The sequence below is a fragment of the Scyliorhinus torazame genome, unplaced genomic scaffold, assembly GCF_047496885.1.
Source record: "Scyliorhinus torazame isolate Kashiwa2021f unplaced genomic scaffold, sScyTor2.1 scaffold_328, whole genome shotgun sequence".
Taxonomy (NCBI): domain Eukaryota; kingdom Metazoa; phylum Chordata; class Chondrichthyes; order Carcharhiniformes; family Scyliorhinidae; genus Scyliorhinus; species Scyliorhinus torazame.
In genome coordinates, this window is record NW_027308055.1 from 61824 (window position 1) to 86103 (window position 24280).

The following is a 24280-nucleotide window of genomic DNA, read 5'->3' on the forward strand; positions in this document are numbered from 1 at the left end:
CTCGAGGATGTGTTGGGGGAGTCGCTCGCGTGTCCCACGCCGGCGTGTGCGCACTAATGCAGTGACGTCAGCACGGAGCGAATGGATTCCTATTGGCTGATTTAGAGGATGAGCAGCTTTGTGATGTCACAATGTGGGGGTTGAACAATGGGTTTCAGACTAAAATGTCCTCCTCTGGGCAACATCTGGGAGCAAATCAATGTCTCCCCCTTACAGAAGTTCATACGATATAAGAACAGTTAGGCCATTTGGCCTATCGAGTCTGCTCCGCCATTCGATCATCGCTGATCTCATCCTGGCCTTATCTCCACCGTCCTGAGAGTTCTTCGGAACCCTTCAACCCAATTAAAAATCTGTCTAACTTCTCCCTAAATTTACTCATTGTCTCAGCTCCTCCACACTCTGGGGTAGTGAATTCCACAGATTCACAGCCCTCGGGAGAAGCAGCTTCTCCTCAACTCTGTTTTGAATAGGGCAGCACTGTGGCCCAATGGTTAGCACTGCTGCCTACGGCGCTGAGGATCTGGGTTCGATCCCGGCCCCGGGTCACTGTCTGTGTGGAATTTGCACTTTCTCCCCGTGACTGAGTAGGTTTCATCCCCACAACCCAAAGATGTGCAGAGTAGGTGGATTGGTCACACTAAATTGAGAACAGGCAATTCTAGTTTCCATCCTTAATTGGAAAAAAAAATAATTGGGTACTCTTAAAAAAAAATTTTTTTAATTAAAACTTTTGAATTTGCTACCGCTTATCGTTCTGGAATGCCCCACAAGAGGCAGCAGCCGCTCCAAGTCTACTTTATCTTTCCATTTCTTTTCTCATTCTGAGGGGACATTGGTGACTTGCAGCAGCTGAAGAGAAAGGAAGTGAATCCAGTCTATGTTCCACACATTTTGAGTTCAGTAACATAGACATATTTCTGTCTGGCAGTCTGCATGGAGATTTTCAGGCCTCTCCAAGACGGGGAGCAAGGATCTGTCGGTCAGCCTGAATCAGCACCTTTAGAGAATTAGGAGGATGAATATTACAGCAGAGTGAGAATGGAGGGAGAGTGTTGGATGGAAACTAGAATTGCCTGTTCTCAATTTCCATTTGTAAATTCCTTTTACAGGATATTAGATGAAGATTTGCAGAAAAAAACCTAACGCCACTTCAGGATTTGGAAGAGTCACTTGGTTTATCGGGACCTGAATATCATCAGGAGAACCATCACTGCAAAAGATACTTCTGGGGTTAAGGATTGCCAGTCAGGCAAAGGAACACAATGGAAGTAAACACAGGAACGAAGAATCACATTGGGCTGGGTCCAGGAGAATTGAGTTACAACTTCAGCGACGTAACCATGGAGTGTGATTTTTGATTGTCTGAAAAGTAAAAGGGCTACATTCTATTTGTAGTTTAAGGGATACGTTCCCTATAAAAATAGTGTTTAGGCATTGTTGCTTCTAGTTTGTTCCAGTAAAGTCATAAAACCTGAAGTTTTTGTCTTATGACTCATTAATTTGTTCACTGGGTTTAGAATTTATCTTTTAAAATTCCTGATCTTTTCAGAGATCTTACACAGTTGGTTTTGAGTCACAAGTTTCAACTTCCCATTTAAGCCTCAGGCAACTTGCTGTCTCTCTCTTGCTCATGTCAATGACAGCCCAGTAACAGAGCTGAAGGCTGGAGATGCTGTGACCCCTTGTCGGAGCTGGAATCAGTTGAAAGAAGAACCATAGTTTCTGATTGAGCTTTGTGTTAGCTGTCCAACCAGGCTGACCATTTATAAATAGCTAACCAGGTATTATGTTGTGATGAGGGTTTAGAAACAGACCCTGGATAGACGAGTTCACTGAAGCTGTGGGCTTGTCAGCTGTACAATGAAACCAGGCATCAAACAGCCACAGGCACCTGTAATATTGGACACTGGGTTTAATCCTGTTCTGTATTAAACAGACCTATTTGAATCTGGGTGATTGTGATATAGTTAATCTGACCCTTTGTTCATTCAATTTCAAAAGTGAATAACATTGATTCAAGTACAGTGACTACCTTGTCAATCTGTCAATAAAGTGGTGTCAGTTCATGCAGATCCGTATCTGAACTCAATTCCATTACTTATTTTTGTTACTGACTAGACTGTCTCTCTCTTCTCTCCTCCCTCTCTCCTGCCTCTCTCAGTCTCTGGTGTTCCTCTCTCTCTCTGGTGCCTCTCACTCCCTCTGCTTCCTCTCTCTCCCTCTGTCTCTCTCAGCTGCCTCTCACTCTCTCTCTTCAGTGCTTAGGAAAGCAGGTGGGATAGTTTCCTTTGGTAGCCGAGGGCTGAGATTATGAGAACAGGGAGATTGTGCTGGAACTGCATCAAACACCAGTTAGACCACAGCCATATTACAGGAAGGATGTGATCATCCGAGAGAGACTGCAGAGGAGATTTATTTATTTAAATTTAGTGTGCCCAATTAATTTTTTCCAATTAAGGGGCAATTTATTGTGGCCAATCGACCTACCCTGCACAACTTTGTGTTGTGGGGGCGAAACCCACGCAAACACGGGGAGAATGTGCAATCTCCCCGAGTCGGGATCGAACCTGGGACCTCATGCTGCCCGTTGCAGAGAAGATTTATGATGATGTTACCAGGGATGGAGAATTTTAACTGTAAGGAAAGTTTAGATCTCCCCAGTGTGAATTCGCCGGTATACAGTGAGTTGCTGAATCTAGTCCCACAGTGAGAGTACCTGAACAGTCTCATCAGTGTGAACAAGCTGATGGGGCATCAGTTCCCTGGACGTTTTATAGAATTTCCCACAGTTTAAACATTTGAAAGGTCTGTCTTTAATAATAATCATCTCTATTGTCACAAGTAAGCTCACATTAACATTGCAATGAAGTGAAAAGCCCCGAGTCGCCACATTCTGCCGTCTGTTCGGGTACACGGAGGGAGAATTCAGAATGTCCAAATTACCCAACAGCACGTGAGATAAACTCGGTCAGTTCTCACTGGAACAACAGAGTTTGAGAGGCGAGCTGATAGAGGTTTACAAGATTATGAGTGGTGTAGATAGTCAGATGCTCTTTCCTAGGATAGGAGAGTCAAGTACAAGGGGGACATAGGTTTAAAGTGCGTGGGGAAAAGTTCAGAACAGATGTGCGAAGTAGGTTTTTTATACAGGGTGGAAATATATGGAACGTGCTGGCTGGGGAGGTGGTGGGAGCAGGTACGGTAGTGGCATTTAAGGGTCAACTAGATAAATATATGAATAGGGTGGGAATGGAAGGATATGGACTCCATAAGTGCAGACGGTTTTAGTTTAGGCAGGTACCATTATCGACGCAGGCTTGGAGGGCCGAAGGGCCTGTTTCTGTGCTGTATTGTTCTGGTTTTTTTTTAAATTTAGAGTTCCCAATTCATCTTTTCCAATTAAGGGGCAATTTAGCACATTCAATCCACCTACCCTGCACATTTTTTTGGGTTGTGGGGGTGACACCCACGCAAACACGGGGAGAATGTGCAAACTCCACACGGACAGGGACCCAGAGCTGGGATTGAACCTGGGACCTCGGTGCCGTGAGACTGCAGTGCTACCACTGCGCCACCGTGCTGCTCTTGCATATTGTTCTATGTTCACCTCTTTCGGGACTCGTGGGAGTAAACTGGAGCACCCGGAGGAAACCCACGCAGACATGGGGAGAACGTGCAGACTCCGCACAGACAGCAACCCAAGCCGCGAATCTAACCTGGGACCCTGGCGCTATGAAGCAACAGTGTTAACCATTGTGCTACTGTATCACCCCAATATGATCCCACCAGTATTTCAGCAAGGTGGATGAATCCCTTCCCACAATCAGATGAATGGCCTCTCCCCAGTGTGAATTCGCTGGTGGAAGTGAGTTTAGATGATCGCCTGAACCCAGCCCCGCAGTGAGAGCACCTGAACGGTCTCTCATCAGTGTGAATATATTGGTGGGACATCAGCTCCCAGGAGCCTTCATAACATTTCACATAGGCTCGGCATTTAAAAGGTCTCTCATCAGTGTGAACATGTTGATGGTACATCTGTTTTCCAGAGCTTTTAAAGAACTTCCCACAGTGCAGACATTTAAAAGGCATTTTGTCAGTGTGAACTCGCTGGTGTCTCGGCAGGGTGGATAAATGAGTGAATCCCTTCCCACACTCAGTGCAGGCAAATGGTCTCTCCCCGGTGTGAACTCGCTGCTGTTTCAGTCGCTTGGATGAATCAGTCAATTCTTTTCCACACACACAGCAGGTGAACAACTTCTCTCCAGTGTGAACCCGCTGTTGTGTCAGCAAGTTTGATGACCAAGTAGATCCCTTCCCACACATGGAGCAGATGAATGGTCTCTCCCCAGTGTGAGTGTGTCGATGAGTTTCCAGCTCAGACGGGAAACCAAATGCCGCCTCACAATCCCCACATTTCCACGGTTTCGCGACAGTGTGAATGCGCTTGTGTCTTGACAGGCCAGACGATTGGCTCAAACCTCGTCCACACACACAACACATGTATGGTTTCTCTCCACTGTGAACGGTGTTTTTTCCTTCCATGTGAATCGATGGAATTCCCTGCCCAGTGAAGCAGTTGAGGCTCCTTCATTAAATGTTTTCAAGATAAAGATAGATAGTTTTTTGAAGAATAAAGGAATAAAGGGTTATGGTGTTCTGGCGGGAAAGTGGAGCTGAGTCGACAATACATCAGCCATGATCTCATTGAATGGCGGAGCAGGCTCAAAGGTCCAGGTGGCCTACTCCTGCTTCCAGTTCTTATGTTCTTATATTATGTTCAAAACCTGCTGATATTCAGTAACGATAACTTAAGCGACTCCGTCAGATCCTGATGTGATGTTTCCCAAATGCAAACCTTCCCCTTCCAATATCCTGTGAAATCAGTTTAGACAGAAAAAAAGGAGTGAAAGAAAATGCAGAAAAACACAAAGGTGGATTGTGAAATTGAGCTGAAATCTGGTCATTTGTGAGGCCGGCACTAGGAAAAGGTGACCTTGAAAACTGCCAGATTTTCACAAAAGAACAACCGATTCACTGATGTCGTTCAGGGAAGGGAATCTTCCACAGGTCTGGGCCAGAAAAGTTTCAGGCCTCTGTGGGGGGAGGAGAGTGAGAAAAGATTGAGAGCAGAGGAGAAGGAGAGAGAATTTATATTTCCAAAATCTAACCAGAACATTGTCAGAATCTCCCAAACCCTCAACCTCCACCTCCTTGAAGGACCAGGATATCGGGTCTGTGAACACCATCACATCCAGGTTCCCCTCCAAGGCACACACAGTTCTGACAGTAAGTAATGGGTGAGCAGAAACTTTCTCCACTTCAGTATTGGGAAGACATTGCGTTCAGCCCCTGTAACAAACTCCATTTATTAGCCACTGACTCCATCCCTCACCCTGGTCATTGTTTTGAGATTGAGATTGAGATTGTCCAAATGGTTGGTGTGATATTTGACCCTGTGGCTTGCTCCCAACCACATATTTACATCATCTTGAAGACTGGATTCCACCTCAGTAACATTGCCTGACTCCAGCCAAGGCTCAGAGCATCTGTTGCTAAAACTCTGATCTATTCCTTCGTTATCTCTGAGAGATCTATGCTCCTCGAATTGATACTTCCTGAGTATTCCTGATTTTATTTACTCTGTCTTAGGTGGCATCACCTGAAGGTGCCAAGACCACAAGACTTTGTAAGGTGCACCTTGTACACCACCTTCAGTGGTATCTGCCCCAGCCTCGCACACAGAGTTGAGGCATTCAGCCTCCGCAGCACACCCTCTCCTCCAGCGCCACACCCATCTTTTCCTCCCACTTCGATTTACACCTAAATCGCTCCTGTAAATCACCGAGACGTACCCCTGTCCAGTCCCCCCCCCCCTCACCCCCCCCCCCCCCCCCACCCCCACCCCCCACCCCCACCCTCTGGTCCGCTGACAGCACCGCCGCCAACAGCGAGGAGACAGGCACTATTGGGAAGGTCGGGAAAACCTTCCTTGCAAAGTCCAGCACCCGCATATACCTAAAACATTCTCCCCACGCCAACCCAAACATCTCAATCAGCCCCTCAAAGCTCGTAAACTGCCCTCCCAGAAACAGGGATTCTTTTCCAATTAAGGGGCAATTTAGCGTGGCCAATCCACCCAACCAGCACATCTTTGGTTGTGAATATAATTCTAACTTCGGATGACCACTCGTGTGCCCTACTGAACTTAACTTTACCCCTTGTCATTGTCAGCAGTTCATTCTTGGTGCAATATGTAGATAGTCCAACGAGGGAAGGGGCAGTACTGGATCTGGTATTGGGGAATGAGCCTGGACAGGTGGTTGAGGTTTCAGTAGGGGAACATTTTGGGAGTAGTGAACATAATTCCATATGTTTTAGGGTACTTTCGCCACAGATTTTTGGGCACATAAGGCAGGACGTCCCTTGAGGTAGTAGGATCCAGAGAGCAGGATTTACATCCTTTTCTTTCCTTCCCTGCTTCCACCCTGCCTCATCATTAAGACACTGGGACTCAAAGGGTGACCCAGTTTGATGGACAGGTTGTCTCAATTCGAAACAATGGGGGACAAGCTCCACCCAGCTATGAAAATAATGCCCCCAACGTGATGGCGGCCGCACATGCTCAGTGCTGCACATTGCCCCCAATAAAGATGGTGATCATTAACTGGGACGATTTAAGGGATCTTTGGCCCCGCTCAGTACAAATGCGATTGATGAGTTTTTGAGGGAGTTTGTAGATCACAAAATCTGTATAGAAATCTTCCCGTCCACACGCCGGTTCCATCATACGCTCCGATCTGTGATTTTCCGCTTACAAATTACGGATCCGAGCAATAAATCATCCACCCCTCGCCATTTCCAGCATTGCGCATGCTTCATTCACTGCCCCTCATTCGCTCAGATTGGTTGGAGGACCAGCCGCTCCCATTCAGTTCTCCAGTCCTGCCCCCTATTATTAGTGGTCCTGAGCCACCGTCAATCATTCCCCTGGGCATTGTGATCTGGAGCATGCGCAGTGCGGTTGATGAGGCGAGACACTAGCGCGCAGGTGCAATGCTATTGTTCGTCTGGAGGAGAGTCCTTTGTCCCGCGGAAGCAAAGTTAGCATCAGGCGGTGGGAGGGAGGATCCGCAAACCCTACACAATCATTGTCAGCTCCCTGGTTTGCAGCTGCGGGGCTTCTCCCTCCTAGGAACAGGCCCAGGTTAACGGTCACCATCCTGCTTCAGCGACTGGAGGATGGTTCACATCATAAGATGGGGGAGAGGGGACAATAAATAAGAGCTCACACTTTGCACTCAAATCAATGAGGACTCTGATCTCTGGAAAGGAAGGAAACTCTGGGAGGTGGGCAGGGAGGATTCGCAAACACCCGCTGGAGGCCCCAACCCGCCAAGAAGAACCCACAGATCCTGATTTTGCAGCTCCCGGGGCTTGTTTGCTTCAGCTGCGGCCGTCCTGGTGAAACAACAGAGTGGGCGGGGCATCAGGATACCAGTGACCAGGAGAGAAAATTACCGATTTATTCTCACTGCACAGAGGGACTTGAGAACTGAACCCAGCCAGAGTGGAGGGAGCGGGTAAACTGTAAGGAATGGAATTTTGAAGATGGTTAGAAAGGTTTGGCAGACTGACAAACTCTCATGGTGAAAATTAAAGGTAAGCCTGCATGGGTCTGTGTGAAGAGGTGGGCGGTGTTGGGTGGGCTGCTGACAGAAATGCGAGGCCAGGGAGGGGGTGATTGGCTGCCAGAACGGTTGGAACAGAGTTCTACATAGGTCCAGTTGACGAGTCAGACACCCAAGCAGCAAATCTCAGTGGATTCAAATATGGCCCATAAAATGTGGGCTGGTTTGTCACCCTGGGGTTTGGATTCCAGCATAGGGAGGAGGGAGAATGGATGTGATGAGGATTTACGGTTTCGCAGAAACAATTGCAGAAAATCTGTTCCGTACAAATGAGAATTGTCTCCCCTTAATTTTTATTCAGTATTGACAATGATGATGTTCATAAACTCTTTTTATGGGAAATTTGAAATCTACAGGTGTGAAATCGTCCAACCTGGAGAGACACAAGGACATCCACACCATAGACAAACCATGGAAATGTGGGGCCTGTGGGAAGGCATTCATATCTCCATCCCAACTGGAAACTCATCTGCGTAGTCACTCAGGGGAGAGACCTTCCACCTGCTCCATGTGTGGGAAACAATTTAATCGATTGTTTAACCTTCGCACACACCAGCGAATTCACACTGGAGAGCGGCCATTCATCTGCTCTGTGTGTATGAAGGGATTCAGCAGTTCATCACAAACGTGGTCACACTGGGGAAAGACCGCCCATCTGCTTCAAGTGTGGGAAGAGTTTTACTAATTCATCTGACCTTCTAACACACCAGCGAGTTCACACCGGGGAGAGGCCTTTCAACTGCTCCATGTGTGGGAAGAGATTCACGCAGTCACAAAACCTAATGAGACACAGGCGAGTTCACTAATAACTTTAGGAAGTAGATTCAGCTGAACGGATGATCTCAGTGTCAGTGACAAAGAAATCAATGAGCTCCTTGCACTTGTTTGAAGTCAGGAGAGAGATTTAAGAAGATGATCATGAAGAACAGAATCTGGGTTGTCCTTGCTTCCAGGAACAATCCAGAAATAGTGACCAGTTTAGGCAGAGGAAAGCAGGGCCAGGTAGAGCTGGATGTGTTGCTGCTGCCTCTGGTAATCAACAGTTCAACCCGTTGATAAGACTGCGCCAAGTGAAAAGGGAATTGGTGGACTTCTGGTCGTGGTCGCACATTCGTCAGCTCCCGCCGAGATCGGACATTTGGCGGCACTTGGGCGGCGATCCCCGGTGGGACAGTAAACGCTGGTGAGGTTCCCCCCAGCGCTGTATGGAGTGGACCAGTAGTGGGGCAGTAAAGAAGGCTGGATCGGTGAAACGAGGGGCACGGGTGCGAAACGACAAAATGGCGTCCGGCGCGGACCAGGAGGCGTGGGGCCCAGTGGTCGCGGGAGCAGCAGGAATTCCTGAGAAGCTGCTTCACAGAGCTCAAGACGGAGATGCTGGCCCCTATGAAGGCTTCCATGGAAAGGATGGTGGAGACTCAAAAGATGCAAGAGAAGGCGATCAAAGAGGTGGAAAAAAAGATCTCTGAAAATGAGGATGAGATCTTGGGCCTGGCGGTCAGGGTGGAGGCGCACGAGGCCCTGCACAAATGATGGCAGGAGAAACTGGAAGAACTTGAAAATAGGTAGAGGAGGCAGAACCTGCGAATCCTGGGCCTCCCCGAAGGTGCGGAGGGATCGGATGCGAGCGCATTTGTGACCACGATGCTGGGGTCGCTGAAAGGCGTGGGGGCCTTCCCGCAGCCCCTGGAACTGGATGGGGTGCGCAGAGTCCTAGGGCGAACGAACCGCCGAGGGCTATGGTGATAAGATTCCACCGCTTCACAGACAAGGAACGTGTCCTGCGGTGGGCAAAGAAGGAGCGAAGCAATAAATGGGAGAACTATGAGATTCAAATTGACCAGGACAGGGGAGCATATCTGGTTAAGTGGCGTGCGGTATTCAACCGGGCCAAGACAGCCCTCCACAACAAAGGGGTGAAGTTCGGGCTGCTACATCCGGCGAGGCTGTGGGTCACGTACCAAGGCCGGCACCACTACTTCGATATGCCAGACGAGGCATGGACATTCATTAAGAATGAGAAGTTGGACTTGAACTAATGGGCAGCTGCACATTGTTGGAACGCCCGGGTGAAGAGGTGTAACCGGGTGCTGCCCTAATGTAAGATTGGAAGCAGAGTGTAAGTTGCATGGGGGCTGGGGAGGCGGCTGGAGGAGCTATGTTATGTTGGTTTGCCCCGTTCTCTCTTTGTTTTTGCCCTCGGGGTCCTTTGCCAGTCCTCTGCTTTCGCGGAGCCATGCCGCAGGAGGGGGAGATGGGCCCGTCAGTTAGGGCAGCTCGCCAGGTGGGGGGGGGGGGTCGTTCGTTGTTCGGGGTAAAGCCCGGAGTTTGTTCGTTGTTTTTTCTTGTTGCACGGGAAGAATGGGGTGGCTCTCTCCCTCTTACCCTGTGGGAGGGGTGGTTGGGGGCCTGAAGAAGGAGACAACAGGAGGATTGGAGGGAGAGGCGGGAGCGGCCGGGTCAGCATAAGTCAGCTGACTTACGGAAGTTCAATGGGGAGAGAGTTAGTGTTAAGCGGGGGCTTGACATGGGGGATTGAGATTGGGGGGTGGGGGGGCGGTGGCGGGATGCTGCTTTGCTGGCTGAAGGGGAGCCAACTTTCGGGAACAGACGGAGAGTCGGGACGGAGAGCCTCCGGTGGGAGGGCTTGAGTGAGCGGGGGGTGCGGGCACGTGGCTGGGCGAAAAAGGAGATGGCTAGTCAGCGGGGAGGGGGGGGCCTAAACGGGGATGTAACGGGCCAGTTTTCACACTTAAAGGGATTAAAGGCAGACGTAGCCATGCTACAGGAGACGCATTTAAAACTCGCTGACCAAACTAGACTGAGGACGGGATGGGTGGGCCAGGTGTTCCACTCAGGGCTGGATGCGAAGACCAGGGGGGTCGCAATCCTGTTAAGCAAATGGGTGGCATTTGAGGCGGGAAGTATTGTGGCGGACAATAGGGGCAGGTACATTATGGTGAGTGGTAAGCTACAGGGGGCCCGAGTGGTGCTAGTGAACGTTTATGCCCTAAATTGGGATGACGCGGAATTCATGAAGCGCAAGCTGAGTAAAATACCGGACTTAGAGTCAAACAATTTGATAATTGGGGGTGACTTCAACACAGTCCTGGACCCGGCACTGGACAGGTCCAAGTCCAGGTCGGGGAGGAGGCCAGCAGCGGCCAAGGCCCTGAGGGGTTTCATGGACCAGATGCGGGAGTGGACCCGTGGAGATTGGCTCGGCCAAGGGCGAAGGAGTTCTCTTTCTTCTCCCACGTGCATAAAGTGTACTCTTGGATTGATTTTTTCGTGTTGAGCAGGGCGCTAATCCCAGGGGTGGAGGGGTTAGAGTACTCGGCCATTGCGGTCTCAGACCATGCTCCACACTGGGCGGACTTGAGACTGGGGGTGGAGAGAGGGCAGCGCCCTCTCTGGAGATTGGACGTGGGACTGTTGGCGGATGAGGAGGTCTGTGGTCAGATTAGGAGGAGCATCCAAAACTATGTGACAGCAAACGATACGGGAGAGGTAACAGTGACTACAGTCTGGGAGGCCTTGAAGGCAGTTATCAGAGGGGAGTTAATCTCTATCAGGTCCCACAGAGAGAAGAAGGATAGGGCGGAGAGGGAGAGGTTAGTGGGAGAGATACTCAGGGTAGACAGGAGGTATGCGGAGACCCCCGAGGAAGGGCTGCTAAAGGAGCGCCGGAGTTTGCAGGCGGAGTTTGACCTGCTGACCACAGGGAAAGCAGAGGCACAGCTGAGGAAGGTGAAAGGGGCAGTATATGAGTATGGGGAGAAAGCGAGTAGGCTGCTGGCACACCAACTTCGAAGGAGGGAGGCGGCCAGGGAAATTGGGGGAGTTAGGGATAAGGGGGGTAACATAGTCCTGAGCCCGGAAGAGATCAATGAAGTCTTCAAGGAGTTCGACAGCAAGCTGTATGAGTCAGAGCCCCTGGAAGGGAGGAAGCAATTTATGGACCGATTGAGGTTCCCAAGGGTGGACGAGGAGCTGGTGGAGGAATTGGGGGCCCCGGTTGAGTTGGAGGAGATAGTTAAGAGCTTGGAGAATATGCAGTCGGGCAAGGCCCCGGGACCGGACAGTTACCCTGTAGAATTCTACATGAAATTCTCGGAGCTGCTGAGCACACTCCTGCTAAGAACCTTTAACGAGGCCAAGGAGAGGGGAACCCTCCCCCCGTCGATGTCGGGGGTTTGATCTCGCTCATCCTTAAGCGGGACAAGGATCCGTTGCAGTGTGGGTCCTACAGGCCGATATCGCTCCTAGATGTAGATGCCAAAATGCTGGCTAAGATCTTAGCCACCAGAACAGAGGTCTGTGTCCTGGGGGTGATTGACAAGGATCAGACAGGGTTCGTCAAGGGCAGGCAATTGAACATGAACGTGCGGAGGCTCCTAAACATTATTATGATGCCCTCAGAAGGAGGAGACGCAGAAGTAGTGGCTGCAATGGATGCAGAGAAAGCCTTTGATCGGGTGGAGTGGGAGTACCTGTGGGAAGCGTTAAGTAGATTTGGATTTGGTGAGGAATACATAGGGTGGGTCAAACTACTGTATCAGGCCCCCGTAGCAAGTGTGTCCACGAACCGACTGAGGTCAGAGTATTTTTCAGCTGCACCGATGGACGAGGCAGGGGTGCCCCCTGTCCCTGCTACTATTTGTCCTGGCAATTGAGCCATTGGCCATGGCATTGAGGACTTCAAGAAACTGGAGGGGGCTGGTTCGGGGGAGGGGGGGGGGCTGGGGGAGCAAGCCAACCTGTTCCTGTATATTTTGGACCCGCTAGAGAGGATGGGGGAGGTCATGCAGATCCTCAGGAGAAAAGTGAGCTATTTGTGATCCATGTGAGGGGCCAGGAGGAGAGACTGGGGGAGCTCCCACTCAAGAGGGTGCAGAGGAGCTTTCGGTACCTGGGTTTACAGGTGGCTAGGAATTGGGATGCCCTACACAAGCTCAATCTATCTCAGCTGGTAGAGCAGATGGAGGGAGACTTCAAAAGGTGGGACATGCTCCCACTTTCCCTGGCGGGTAGGGTGCAGTCCGTGAAAATGACGGCCCTTCCCAGGTTTCTGTTTGTCTTCCAGTGCCTTCCCATCTTCATCCCCAAATCTTTCTTCAAGCGGGTGAACGAGATTATCACGGGATTTGTGTGGGCAAACAAGACCCCGCGAGTTAAAAGACTGTTCTTTGAGCGCAGCCGGGGGGGGGGGGGGGGGGGGGGGCAGGCGCTGCCGAGCTTCTGCAGTTATTATTGGGCGGCTAATATAGTGGTGATTAGGAAATGGGTAATGGGGGAGCATAGAAGCGGCTAGAAGCGGCGTCATGCGAGGACGCCAGCTTACGGGCACTGATAACGGCACCGCTGCCGTTCTTGCCGGCACGGTACACCACAAGCCCGGTGGTGATGGCGGTACTGAGGATCTGGGGTCAGTGGAGAAAGCACAGGAAGGAGGAAGGGGCCTCAGTCTGGACCCCGATACGGCATAATCATAGATTTGTTCTGAGCAAAGTTGGCATAGGATGGGTATCAAAACGATGGGGAACCTGTTTATAGATGGGACTTTTCCTAGCCTGAAGGCGCTAGAGGAGAAATTTAGTCTACCCACGTGAATGCCTTTAAATACCTCCAAGCCTGCGCTTTTCTGAAGAAACAGGTGGTGGCATTCCCTCTACTACTCCACCACAGGATACAGGACAGGGTGGTCTCTGGCATCTGGGTAGGAGAGGGGAAGGTTTCGGACATATACCAAGAACTGCAGGAGGCAGAGGAAGTCTCGGCGGAGGAGCTGAAGGGCAAGTGGGAGGAGGAGCTGGGAGAGGAGCTGGATGAGGGCCTGTGGGCTGATGCCCTAGGCAGGGTTAATTCCTCCTTATCATGTGCCAGGCTCAGCTTAATTCAGTTTAACGTCGTCCAACGGGCACACATGACGACAGCGAGATGAGCAAGTTCTTTGGGGTGGAGGACAGGTGTGCGAGATGCTCAGGGAGCCCGGCAAAGCATGTCCATATGTTCTGGGCGTGCCCGGCGCTTAAAGAATTCTGGCAGGGCTTTGCAAAGGCTATGTCCAAGGTCTTGAAAATGAAAATCGCTTATTGTCACAAGTAGGCTTCAATGAAGTTACTGTGAAAAGCCCCTAGTCGCCACATTCCGACGCCTGTTCGGGGAGGCTGGCACGGGAACTGAACCGTGCTGCTGGTCTGCCTTAGTCTGCTTTCAAAGCCAGCGATTTAGCCCTGTGCTAAACAGCCCCGAAACAGCCCCTCTTGGACACTCGGGTAAAGCCGAGTCCGGAGTTTGCGATATTTGGGGTGTCAGAAGATCCGGGAGTGCAGGAAGCAAAGGAGGCTGACGTCCTGGCCTTTGCCTCACTGGTAGCCCGGAGACAGATCTTGTTAATGTGGAGGGACACGAGGCCACCGAGTCTGGAGACCTGGGTTAGTGACATGGCTGGGTTTCTCAGTCTTGAGAGGAGAAAGTCTGCCTTAAGAGGGTCCTTGCTGGGGTTCTCCAGGCGGTGGCAGCCGTTCCTTGACTTTCTGGCAGAACGTTGAAAGGTCAGCAGCAGCAGCAATCTGGGGGGCGGGGGAGGGGTGGAGGACTGTGTATGGAATGCATACTCTTCTTTTGTAAATGGACTATAACCACCTTGTTTGTTAAATTTTCTCCTTTTTGTTATTGGTTATGTAACATTTTGTTTAAGAAAAACTTGAATAAAAAGAATTTTTAAAAAAAGAATCTTTTAAGTTCAATCCGAAAACATATTCACTGACCTTGCCTCCAGCACCCTCTGGGGAAAGAGATTCGCAGACCCACAGTCCTCAGGAGAAAAACAATATTCTCATCCACATCTTAAATGGAAGACCCCTAATTTTTAAGCAGTATCCCCTAATTCTAGTCTCTGCCACAAGGGGGAAACATTCTCTCAGCAATCTCTCTTGTCAATTCCACTCATGATCTTCTAGAAACACATGAAATCCTCTCATTCTTCTAAACTGCAATGGATACAGTCCCAACCTGTCAAACCTTTCCTCAGAAGATAACCCCCTCATTCCAGGAATCCGGGGGCCAACCTCCTCTGAACTGCTTCCAACTCACTCGATAAAGCCTGATGAAACTGTTCAAGGACTCGATCGAGCCGCTTGCTGTACCTGCAAACTAACTTATTGTGACTCCTGTACACGGACACCCAGATCCCTCTGTACCTCATCGTTCTGCAATGTCTCACTATTTAAATAATATTGTTTAATTTAATCCTTCCTGCCAAAGTGGACAATTCACATTTTCTCACGTTATTCTCCATCTGTCGAGTTTTGTCCATTCACTCAACGTCCTTTGCAGACTTGTTATGTCCACTTCACAAATTACTTTCTGAACTATCTTTGCGTCATCAGAAAATTTAGCCGCCATACATTCAATCCCATCACCCAACTCATTAATATAGATTGTAAATAGTTGAGGGCCCAGCACTGATCCTTCTGACACTCCACTTGTCGCATCTTACCAACCCAGAAATGACCCATTTATACCTACTCTCTGCTTCCTGTGAGCTAACCAATCCTCTATCCATGTTACCCCCCTACACCATGAGCTTGTATTATATGTAATAACCTTTGATGCGGCCCCTTGGAAAATACCTTCTGGAAATCTAGATAAACCACATCTCAAGGTTTCCCTTTATTAACATTCCTTGTTACCTCCTCAAAGAGCCTGGATAAATTAGTTCATCCCTGAATCTCATTTTTAAACATTGTGTGTCAAAAGAAAAGGTCTCCTCCACCCCTCTGGCTCCTTTGCTAATTACCTTTGAGGGGCTCACTCTCTGTTAAAGAGCCTGCCAACCCCTCTCACACACTTTCCCCAAAGTGAATGAATTTAATCAGAAAAAGACCAAAAAAACATTTATTTTTAATGAAACAAGTTTATTAATTAAACAGAATATGGGTTTAAAAAAAATCAGAAAATGACTTGAGGATCCAAGACAACCAGAGTAAAAGAATAAACAGAATAAAAACATGTTCACAATGTTCTAGACCCAAATGTTTCTCTTCAACTCCCCTGTACTCTGTTCCCGTGACTCCTCACATTGGACACAGGGGCACTGCACCTGGGGGGTCACATCCCCATCAGCTCCAGTTACCCCAGCACCGAACCCGGATTGGTTGGAGGGTCCATTCTCCAGTCAGTCCTCCAGCACCTTCCTGTCTCTTTATTAGTGTCACGCCCGTGACAATTTCCCAACTGGGATGCAGGTCCCAGCTAAATTCAGTCCTCAGCTCCGTTGCCTGACTGTCACTGATGTGAGCAATAGAGAGACAGAAAAGTGCCCGAGGCTCAAATGGGATGTCAAAACTTGTGGATTAGGATCTCAGTAAAGATCAGTAACTAATATTAAAAAATCTAATTCCCAGTCAACAATTTAAAGGATTACATGACAATGCTCCTTGATGATTTTGCTGCAACAAACAAAATAGAAGCAACATTAACTAAACATTATTTTTGAAGGAAACCTATACATTAAAGTATAAAATATAACTTTTCCCTTTTACACAATCTAAAATTCTACTCCACAATTATTCTCGACTCTACCCCGGAAGTCGAAACTTAATTGTCTCAGAACCAGTCCAAAGTGATTATTCATTCCCGAGGTTTCCGTTCTTTTCTTTTCCCAATCTGCAGGCTTTAACCCCAGAACTGTCTTTCACAGCGAATGATTGGCGAGCTACCAGAAAACCGAGAGTAGGCATAAATAGGTCATTTTCTGGTTGGCAAGATGTAACGAGTGGGGTGTCACAGGGATCAGTGCTGGGACCTCAACGTTTTAAAATTTATATAAATGATTTTGATGAAGGGACTGAAGGCCTGATCGTTACGTTTGCTAATACTGCGGCAAAAAGGAAAAAGAGGTGATGCTGCGCCGAAAACAAGGGGTGGCGTCAGTACATTAGTAAGGGAGGATCTCAGAACAGGAATACAATATGTGGAAACTGTTTAGGTGGAGGTAAGAAACAGCAGAGGGCAGCAAACATGAGTTGCAAACAGTAGTGGTTTTGTGTGGACTGTAAAAGCTTCTATAGGTACGTAAAAAGGAAATATTTGGCTGAGACAAACGTGGGTCCGTTACAGGGAGAGACAGGAGAATTTATAGAAGTGGGAATAGAGAAATGGCAGAGAATTTAAATGATTACTCTGTGTCTGTCTTCACTGAGGAAGACACAAGAAATCTCCCAGAGTTAGTGATCCAAGGGACATGGGAGAATGATAAATTGAAGGCAATGAGTATTAGGAAGAAGGCTGTATTGGAGAAATTAATGGGGCTGAAAGTTGACAAGCCCCAGGACCTGATATTCTACATCCCAGAGTGTTGAAAGAGGTTGCTATAGAGATAGTGGATACATTGGTGATCATCTTCCACAATTCTATAGATTCTGGAATGGCTCCTGCCGATTGGAAGGTGGTAAATGTCAGCCCTATATTCAGGAAGGGAGGGAGAGAGAAAATGGTGAACTACAGACCTGTTAGCCTGACATCAGTATTGGGAAAATACAACATGGATTTAGGAATAGGAAATCAGGTTTGACGAACCTTTTGAAGTTTTTGAGGATGTTATTAACAGAATTGATGAAGGGGAGTCTGTGGATGTGACACACTTGGATTTTCAGAAGGTTTATGATAAACATCCCACAGGAGGTTAGTCAGCAAAATGAAAACACATGGGATGGGAGGTAATATACTGGCATGGATTGAGGATTGGCTAACAGGCAGAAAACAGAGAGGAGGAATAAATGGGTCATTCTCACAGGTTGTGACTCGTGGGGTATCACAAGGATCAGTACTTGGGCCCCAGCTGTTCACAGTTTATACAATGATTTGGGTGTGGAGAGTCAATGTAATATTTCCAAGTTCTCAGCTATTTCTTTATTCCTCATTATAAACTCTCCTGTCTCTGCCTGGAATGGACCCACATTGGTCTTTGCGAATCGTTTCCCCCCTTTTCACATTCCTATAGGAGCTTTACCAGTCGTTTTTTTATGTTTCTCGCCATAGTAGGGGGAATAGAGAAATGGCAGAGAATCTAAATTGACATTTTTTAAAAACAAAAATTACATTTAGAGTACCCAATTATTTTTCCCAATTAAGGGGCAATTTAGCGTGACCAATCCACCTACCCTGCACATCTTTGGGTTGCGGGGGTTTAGAACATAGAACATACAATGCAGAAGGAGGCCATTCGGCCCATTGAGTCTGCACCGACCCACTTAGGCCCTCACTTATACCCTATCGCCGTAACACAATAACCCCTCCTCACCTTTGTGGTCACTAAGGGCAATTTATCATGGTCAATTCACCTAACCCACGCAGACACGGGGAGAACGTGCAAACTCCACATGGACAGTGACCTGGGGTCAGGATCGAACCCGGGTCCCCAGCTTTGTAGGCAGCAGGGCTAACCACTGCATCACCAGTATATTACCTCCTATCCCATGTGCTTTCCTTTTGCTAACTAACCTCCTGTGGGGTGTTTATCAAAACCTTCTGAAAATCCAAGTGTACTTCGTCCACAGACTCCCCTTCATCAATTCTGTTAGTAACATCCTCAAAAACTACAAAAGGTTGCTCAAACATGATTTCCTATTCCTAACTCCATGTTGACTATTCGGAGTTTGCTCTCATATTCTAATTTCTCTTCATCAGTTTCTTGGACCTCCTTTTCTGAATTCTAAACAAGTCCCCAATCCTCAGGCTGACTACACTCTTACCCACTTTATGAATCTCTTCCTTTGAACTAATGGGAATCTTAAACTTTGCTTGCCACGGTTCCTTCACGTTTCCTGTTGGATTTTTGTTTCTAAAAGGAATTTATATTTGATGTAAATATGTAATAATATTTTAAATGCTAGCAATTGTCTATCTATTGTCACACTTTTTATTGTAAGTTTCCAATGTGCCCACAGACAACTTGTCCCTCATACGTTGACAGTCTCCTTCTGTGAGAAACACCCAGATAAATTAAACAAAAGAACCATGTAACCACCATAGCCCATCTTCATGGCAATGTGGCATTGGCTTTGGGGGTTCCAAACAGAAATGGGAACAAAATATCTTCCAATGTCCAAATACCCTAACACTCTGGTCCTCGTGAAACTTGGAACCAGGTATTCACAACAAAGCTCAAAGGACATCAACCAACTGGAGGCAAAGTTGTGAGACCGGCCAGTCCAGCAGAAAGAAACCCTCCAACCCTCCCCATTGACCAACTGACAGAATGACCACAATGCAGTCCTGGCTGTAATTAAGAGCAGAAATATTAACAGCAGAATCCAACCCCTTGTTCACTTGTGAATTTGTTGATGTCTCAGCAGGTGCGATGAAACACAAAATCCTTTCCCACATTGAGAGCAGATGAAAGGCCTCTCCCCAGTGTGAACTCGTTGGTGACTCCGTAGGTGGGCTGGATGACTGAATCCCTTCCCACACTGAGAGCAGGCGAATGGCTTCTCCCCAGTATGAACTCGCTGGTGTTTCTGCAGGGTGGATAACAGAGTGAATCCTTTCCCACAGTCTGGGCAGGTGAGTGGCCTCTCCACAGTGTGAAAACGCTGGTGCGCCAGCAGGCCAGATAACTGAGTGTATCCCTTCCCACAATCAGAGCATGTGAATGGCCTCTCCCCAGTGTGAACTCGCTGGTGTGTCTGCAGGATGGATAGCCGAGAGAATCCCTTCCCACAGTCAGAGCAGGTGAACGGCCTCTCCCCAGTGTGAACTTGCTGGTGTCTCTGCAGGGTGGATAACTGAGAGAATCCGTTCCCACAGTGAGAGCAGGTGAACGGCCTCTCCCCAGTGTGAACTCGCTGGTGAGACATCAGTTCTCGAGAGCTTTTGAAGCCACCCCCACAGTCAGAGCATTTAAAGGGTCTCTCATTGGTGTGAGTGACACTGTGTCTCCGCAGGTTAGATAAGTGAGCGAATCCCTTTCCACACTGAGAGCAGCTGAACGGTCTCTCCCCAGTGTGAATTCGTTGGTGGGACATCAGTTCTTGAGAGCTTTTGAAGCCAGTCCCACAGTCGGAGCATTTAAAGGGTCTCTCATTGGTATGAGTGAAATTGTGTCGCTGCAGGTGAAACAACTGAGTGAAACCCTTCCCACACACGGAGCAGGTGAACGGCCTCTCCCCAGTGTGACTGTGTTGATGGGTTTCAAGCACAGATGGGAACCTAAATCCCTTCCCACAGTCCCTACATTTCCACCGTTTCTCCATGTTGCTGGTGTCCTTGTGACTCTCCAGGTCGGACAATCAGTTAAAGTCTCACACAGGATACGGGTACTTTCTCTCCCCGCTGTGAATGGTGCGATGTTCTTTCAGGCTGTGTAACTGGTTAAAGCTCTTTCCACAGTCAGTGCTCTGGAACACTTCTAATATCCTGTAAAAGGAGTTTACAAAAATCATCTCTGTCAGTACAGGATAGAAATTAAGAACAGACAATTCTAGAACATTCTTTCCTCTCTCATTTCCCAAATCTGTAAATCTCCATCCCACACACTCACCCTCCATTCTCACTCTGCTGTATCTAATATTCACCCTCCCAATTCTCATGAAGGTGCTGATTCAGGCTGATTGACAGATCCCTGCTCACTGCTTCCTGTCCTGGACATGAAGACCTGAAAATCTTCATGCAGGCTGACAGGCAGATATATGTCAATATTACTGGACTAAAAATGTTTTGATGTTTAGGATTGTTCCAGTTGGTTAAGATACAGGGGGTTGTGACTGATCATGTTCTTCAACTTGCTGCCTCTGAGGGGAGTCAAGCAGAGATGATTAGTAATTTCTAAATGAAATTGGATGGGTGCTGCAGGGTTACAGAATGGGATCCACTCGACATTGACAGAATTGCTCAAGGAGTTGGCCTCGACGCAAAATGTCCAATGGACTCCTTCTCTTCTCTTATAAATCTTATTTTTTTCTTTTTTAAAATTTAGACTACCCAATCCATTCTTTCCAATTAAGGGGTAATTTAGCGTGTTCAATCCACCTACCTTGCACATCTTTGGGTTGTGGGGGTGAAACCCACGCAAACACGGGGAGAGTGTGTAAACTACACAGGGACAGTGACCCAGAGCCAGGATCGAACCTGGACCTCAGCGCCGTGAGGCAGCAGTGCTAACCACTGGGCCACTGTGCTGCCCTCTTCTTTTATAAATCTGACTGGAAATATATAATGTAGCTACAGTACTAGACAAGACTAATTAATGTATTTTATTTCAGAACCATCAGTAATATATCTAATCTGTAGCATATAACACACGGTGAGACACAGTGGTTTGCACTACTGCCTCACAGCATGAGGGAGCCAGGTTCAATTCCAGCCTTGGGAGATTGTCTGTGTGGAGTTTGCACTTTATCCCCGTGTCTGCATGGGTTTCCTCCAGGAGCTCGTGTTTCCTCCCACATTCCAAAGATGTGCAGATTAGGTGGATTAGCCATGCTAAATTGCCCCTTAGTGTCCAAAAACATTAGCTGGGGTTATGGGGATAGGGTGAGGGCTTGAGCCTCGGTGAGGTGTTCTTTTGGAGGGTTGGTGCAGACTCGATGGGCCCAATTGCCTCTTTCTGCACTGTAGGGATTCGATGAAAACAGAGAGTTTTACAGCAGAGCAAGAAGCCCTTTGGCCCATCATTTCTGCACCAGCCATCAAGCACGTATGAATTCCAATCACTTGGACCATAACCTTGTGTGCTATGGCCTATCTAGTGCTCATCTCAATGCTTCTTCAATGTTGTGAGGTTTCCTGCCTCTGCCACACTTTCAGGCAGCGAGTTCCAGATTCCCACCACCCTCTGGTAAAATGCTTTTCCTCAAAACATCTTTAAATCCCCTGCCCCTTACCTTACCCTTCTGCCCACTGTTTACTGACCTGTCAACTAAGGGGAAAGCTTTCTTCCTATCTACTCTAGCTATGTCCTTCATAGGTCTGTGCTACCATGCTGCCCAAACCACATATCCCCTCAGCCTCCACTGCTCCCAGAAAACTCCTAACCAGGGTCCCTTCATCGCTGAAAAGCCCCGGCAACATGCTTATGAATCTCCTCTGCATCCTCTCCAATGCAATCATGTCCTTCCTCTAGTGTGGTAACCAGAACTGCACTCAGTACTCCAGGTATGGCTTAACGAGTGTTTTATACAGCTCCATCGTAACCTCCGTACTCTTAAATTTTATACTTCAGCTAATAGAAGTATCTCATATCCCATCTTCACCACCTTATCTACCTTCCCTTCTGACTTCAGGGATCTATGTCAGGCACATCAAGGTCGCTCTGACCCTCTGTACTTCCTAGGGTCCTACCATTCATTGTATATTCCCTTGCCTTTTCATCCTCCCAAAATGCACTGCCTCACACTTTTCAGGGTTACATTCCATTTGTCACTGTTCTGTCTATTTAACCAGCCCGACTATATCACCCTTTAATCTTTCCTCCTCACTACTTATCATACAACCAATTTTTGTATCATCTGCAAACTTACTTGATCCTACCTCCTCCATTCACATCCAGATCATTTAAAAAAAAAAAAATTTTTATTAAAGGTTTTCATAAAATATCAATAACAAAATGAGAAAGAAAAAAGAACCCAACAGGGGTAAGTACAAAACACAATCTAAAAAAGCAACCCCCCCAAACCCCTCCCCCTGTACCTAAATAATAAATTAACATTAACACCCCGACTTAAGACAACAGGTGTATACACCCCCTCAGACCCTTCCACTGTAAATAACATAAACAAAAATAAAGTATACCCCCTCCACCCCCCCCGAGCTGCTGCTGCCATTGACCAATGTCTAGCGTTCTGCCAGAAAGTCTAAGAACGGTTGCCACCGCCTTGTACCGACCCTCTCAAGGCGAATTTCACCCTCTCCAATTTAATGAACCCTGCCATATCGCTGATCCAGGATTCCACACTTGGGGGCCTCGTATCTTTCCACTGAAGGAGAATCCTCCGCCGGGCTACCAGGGACGCAAAGGCCAGAATTCCAGCCTCTTTCGCCTCCTGCACTCCCGGCTCCTCTGCCACCCCAAATATTGCGAGCCCCCAGCCCGGTTTGACCCTGGATCCTACCACCCTCGACACCGTCCTCGCTATGCCCTTCCAAAATTCCTCCAGTGCTGGGCGTGCCCAGAACATATGGGTGTGATTTGCTGGGCTCCCTGAGCACCTAACACACCTGTCCTCACCCCCAAAGAACCTGCTCATCCTAGTCCCGGTCATGTGTGCCCTGTGCAGCACCTTAAACTGTATGAGGCTGAGCCTCACGCATGAAGAGGAAGAGTTCACCCTCCCTAGGGCATCTGCCCACGTCCCCTCTTTGATCTCCTCTCCCAACTCCTCCTCCCACTTACCTTTCAACTCCACCACCGAGGCCTCCTCCTCCTCCTGCATCACCTGGTAAGTTTCCAAGATCTTCCCCAATCCCAGCCACACCCCCCCCCCCCCCCCCCCGAGAGCACCCTGTCCTGTACTGTGTGTGGCAGTAGCCGTGGGAATTCCACCACCTGCCGTCTGGCAAACGCCCTTACCTGTAAGTACCTGAAAGTGTTCCCCGGGGGGAGCCCGTACTTCTCCTCCAGCTCACCCAAGCTCAAGAACTTCCCGTCCACAAACAGGTCCCCTAACTTACGTATGCCTGCCCTGTGCCACCCCGAAAACCCTCCACCTGTTCTTCCTGGGGCGAACCGGTGGTTCCCCCGTAATGGGGTCCACGCCGAGGCCCTAACTTCCCCCCACATCCAGATCATTAATGTACACTACAACAGCAAAGGCCCCAGCACTGATCCATATTGAAGACCACTGGACACGGGCTTCCTGTCACAAAAACAATCTTCAACCATCACCCTCTGCTTCCTGCCACTAAGTCAATTCTGGATCCAATTTGCCAATTGCTCTGGATCCCATGGGCTCTTACCTTCTTGACCAGTCTCCCATGTGAGACCTTGTCAAATGCTTCACTGAAGTCCCTGTAGTCTACATGATCTGTACTACCGTATTGTACTACAGCTCCTGAAAAAAGTCAAGTCAAATTTGTGAGACATGATCTCCCCTGACAAAACCATACTGACTATCCTTGATTAATCCTTTCCTCCCCAAGTGGAGATCAATTCTGGTCTTCAGAATTTTTTCAAAAGTTTCCCTACCAGTGAGGTTAGGCTCACTGGCCTGTAATTTCATTTTTTTCCTTACTTTACTTCCTGAACAATGGAGCCACATTATCTGTCCTCCAGTCCTCTGACGCCGCTCCTGTGACCAGAGAAGATTTGAAAATTGTCAGAGCCTCTGCAATCTCCTCTCTTGCCTCCCACAGCAGCCTGGGATACATCTCATCTGGGCCTGGGGATTTAAACAATTGAAGGTCAGAATGAGAAAAGAAATAGAAATGGGGGAGAAAAGAAAGTGTTTTACTCATAGATGATGGAAACAGGAGGATGTTTCAGTCTGGGTGGAGCTCAATCTTCACTCAGCGACAGAGGAGCAGCAGCTTTGCTGGGCAGACAGTGGACAAGCTCCATGCAACCGGGATCAGTGATATTGTTCCCA

The 24280-nt window shown here is 48.3% G+C and overlaps 1 protein-coding gene across 1 annotated transcript; it reads right to left on the reverse strand.

The window, feature by feature from the left end:
* Nucleotides 1-3826: 3826 nt before the first annotated feature.
* On the reverse strand, nucleotides 3827-24189 carry LOC140406152 (uncharacterized). Its single transcript, XM_072494292.1, is given in 4 exon segments — nucleotides 3827-3867; nucleotides 3870-4519; nucleotides 19029-20114; nucleotides 23927-24189. Coding segments are annotated over 3 exon segments (1614 nt in total). The 5' UTR covers nucleotides 19952-20114; nucleotides 23927-24189.
* Between the last annotated feature and the right edge of the window lie 91 nt (nucleotides 24190-24280).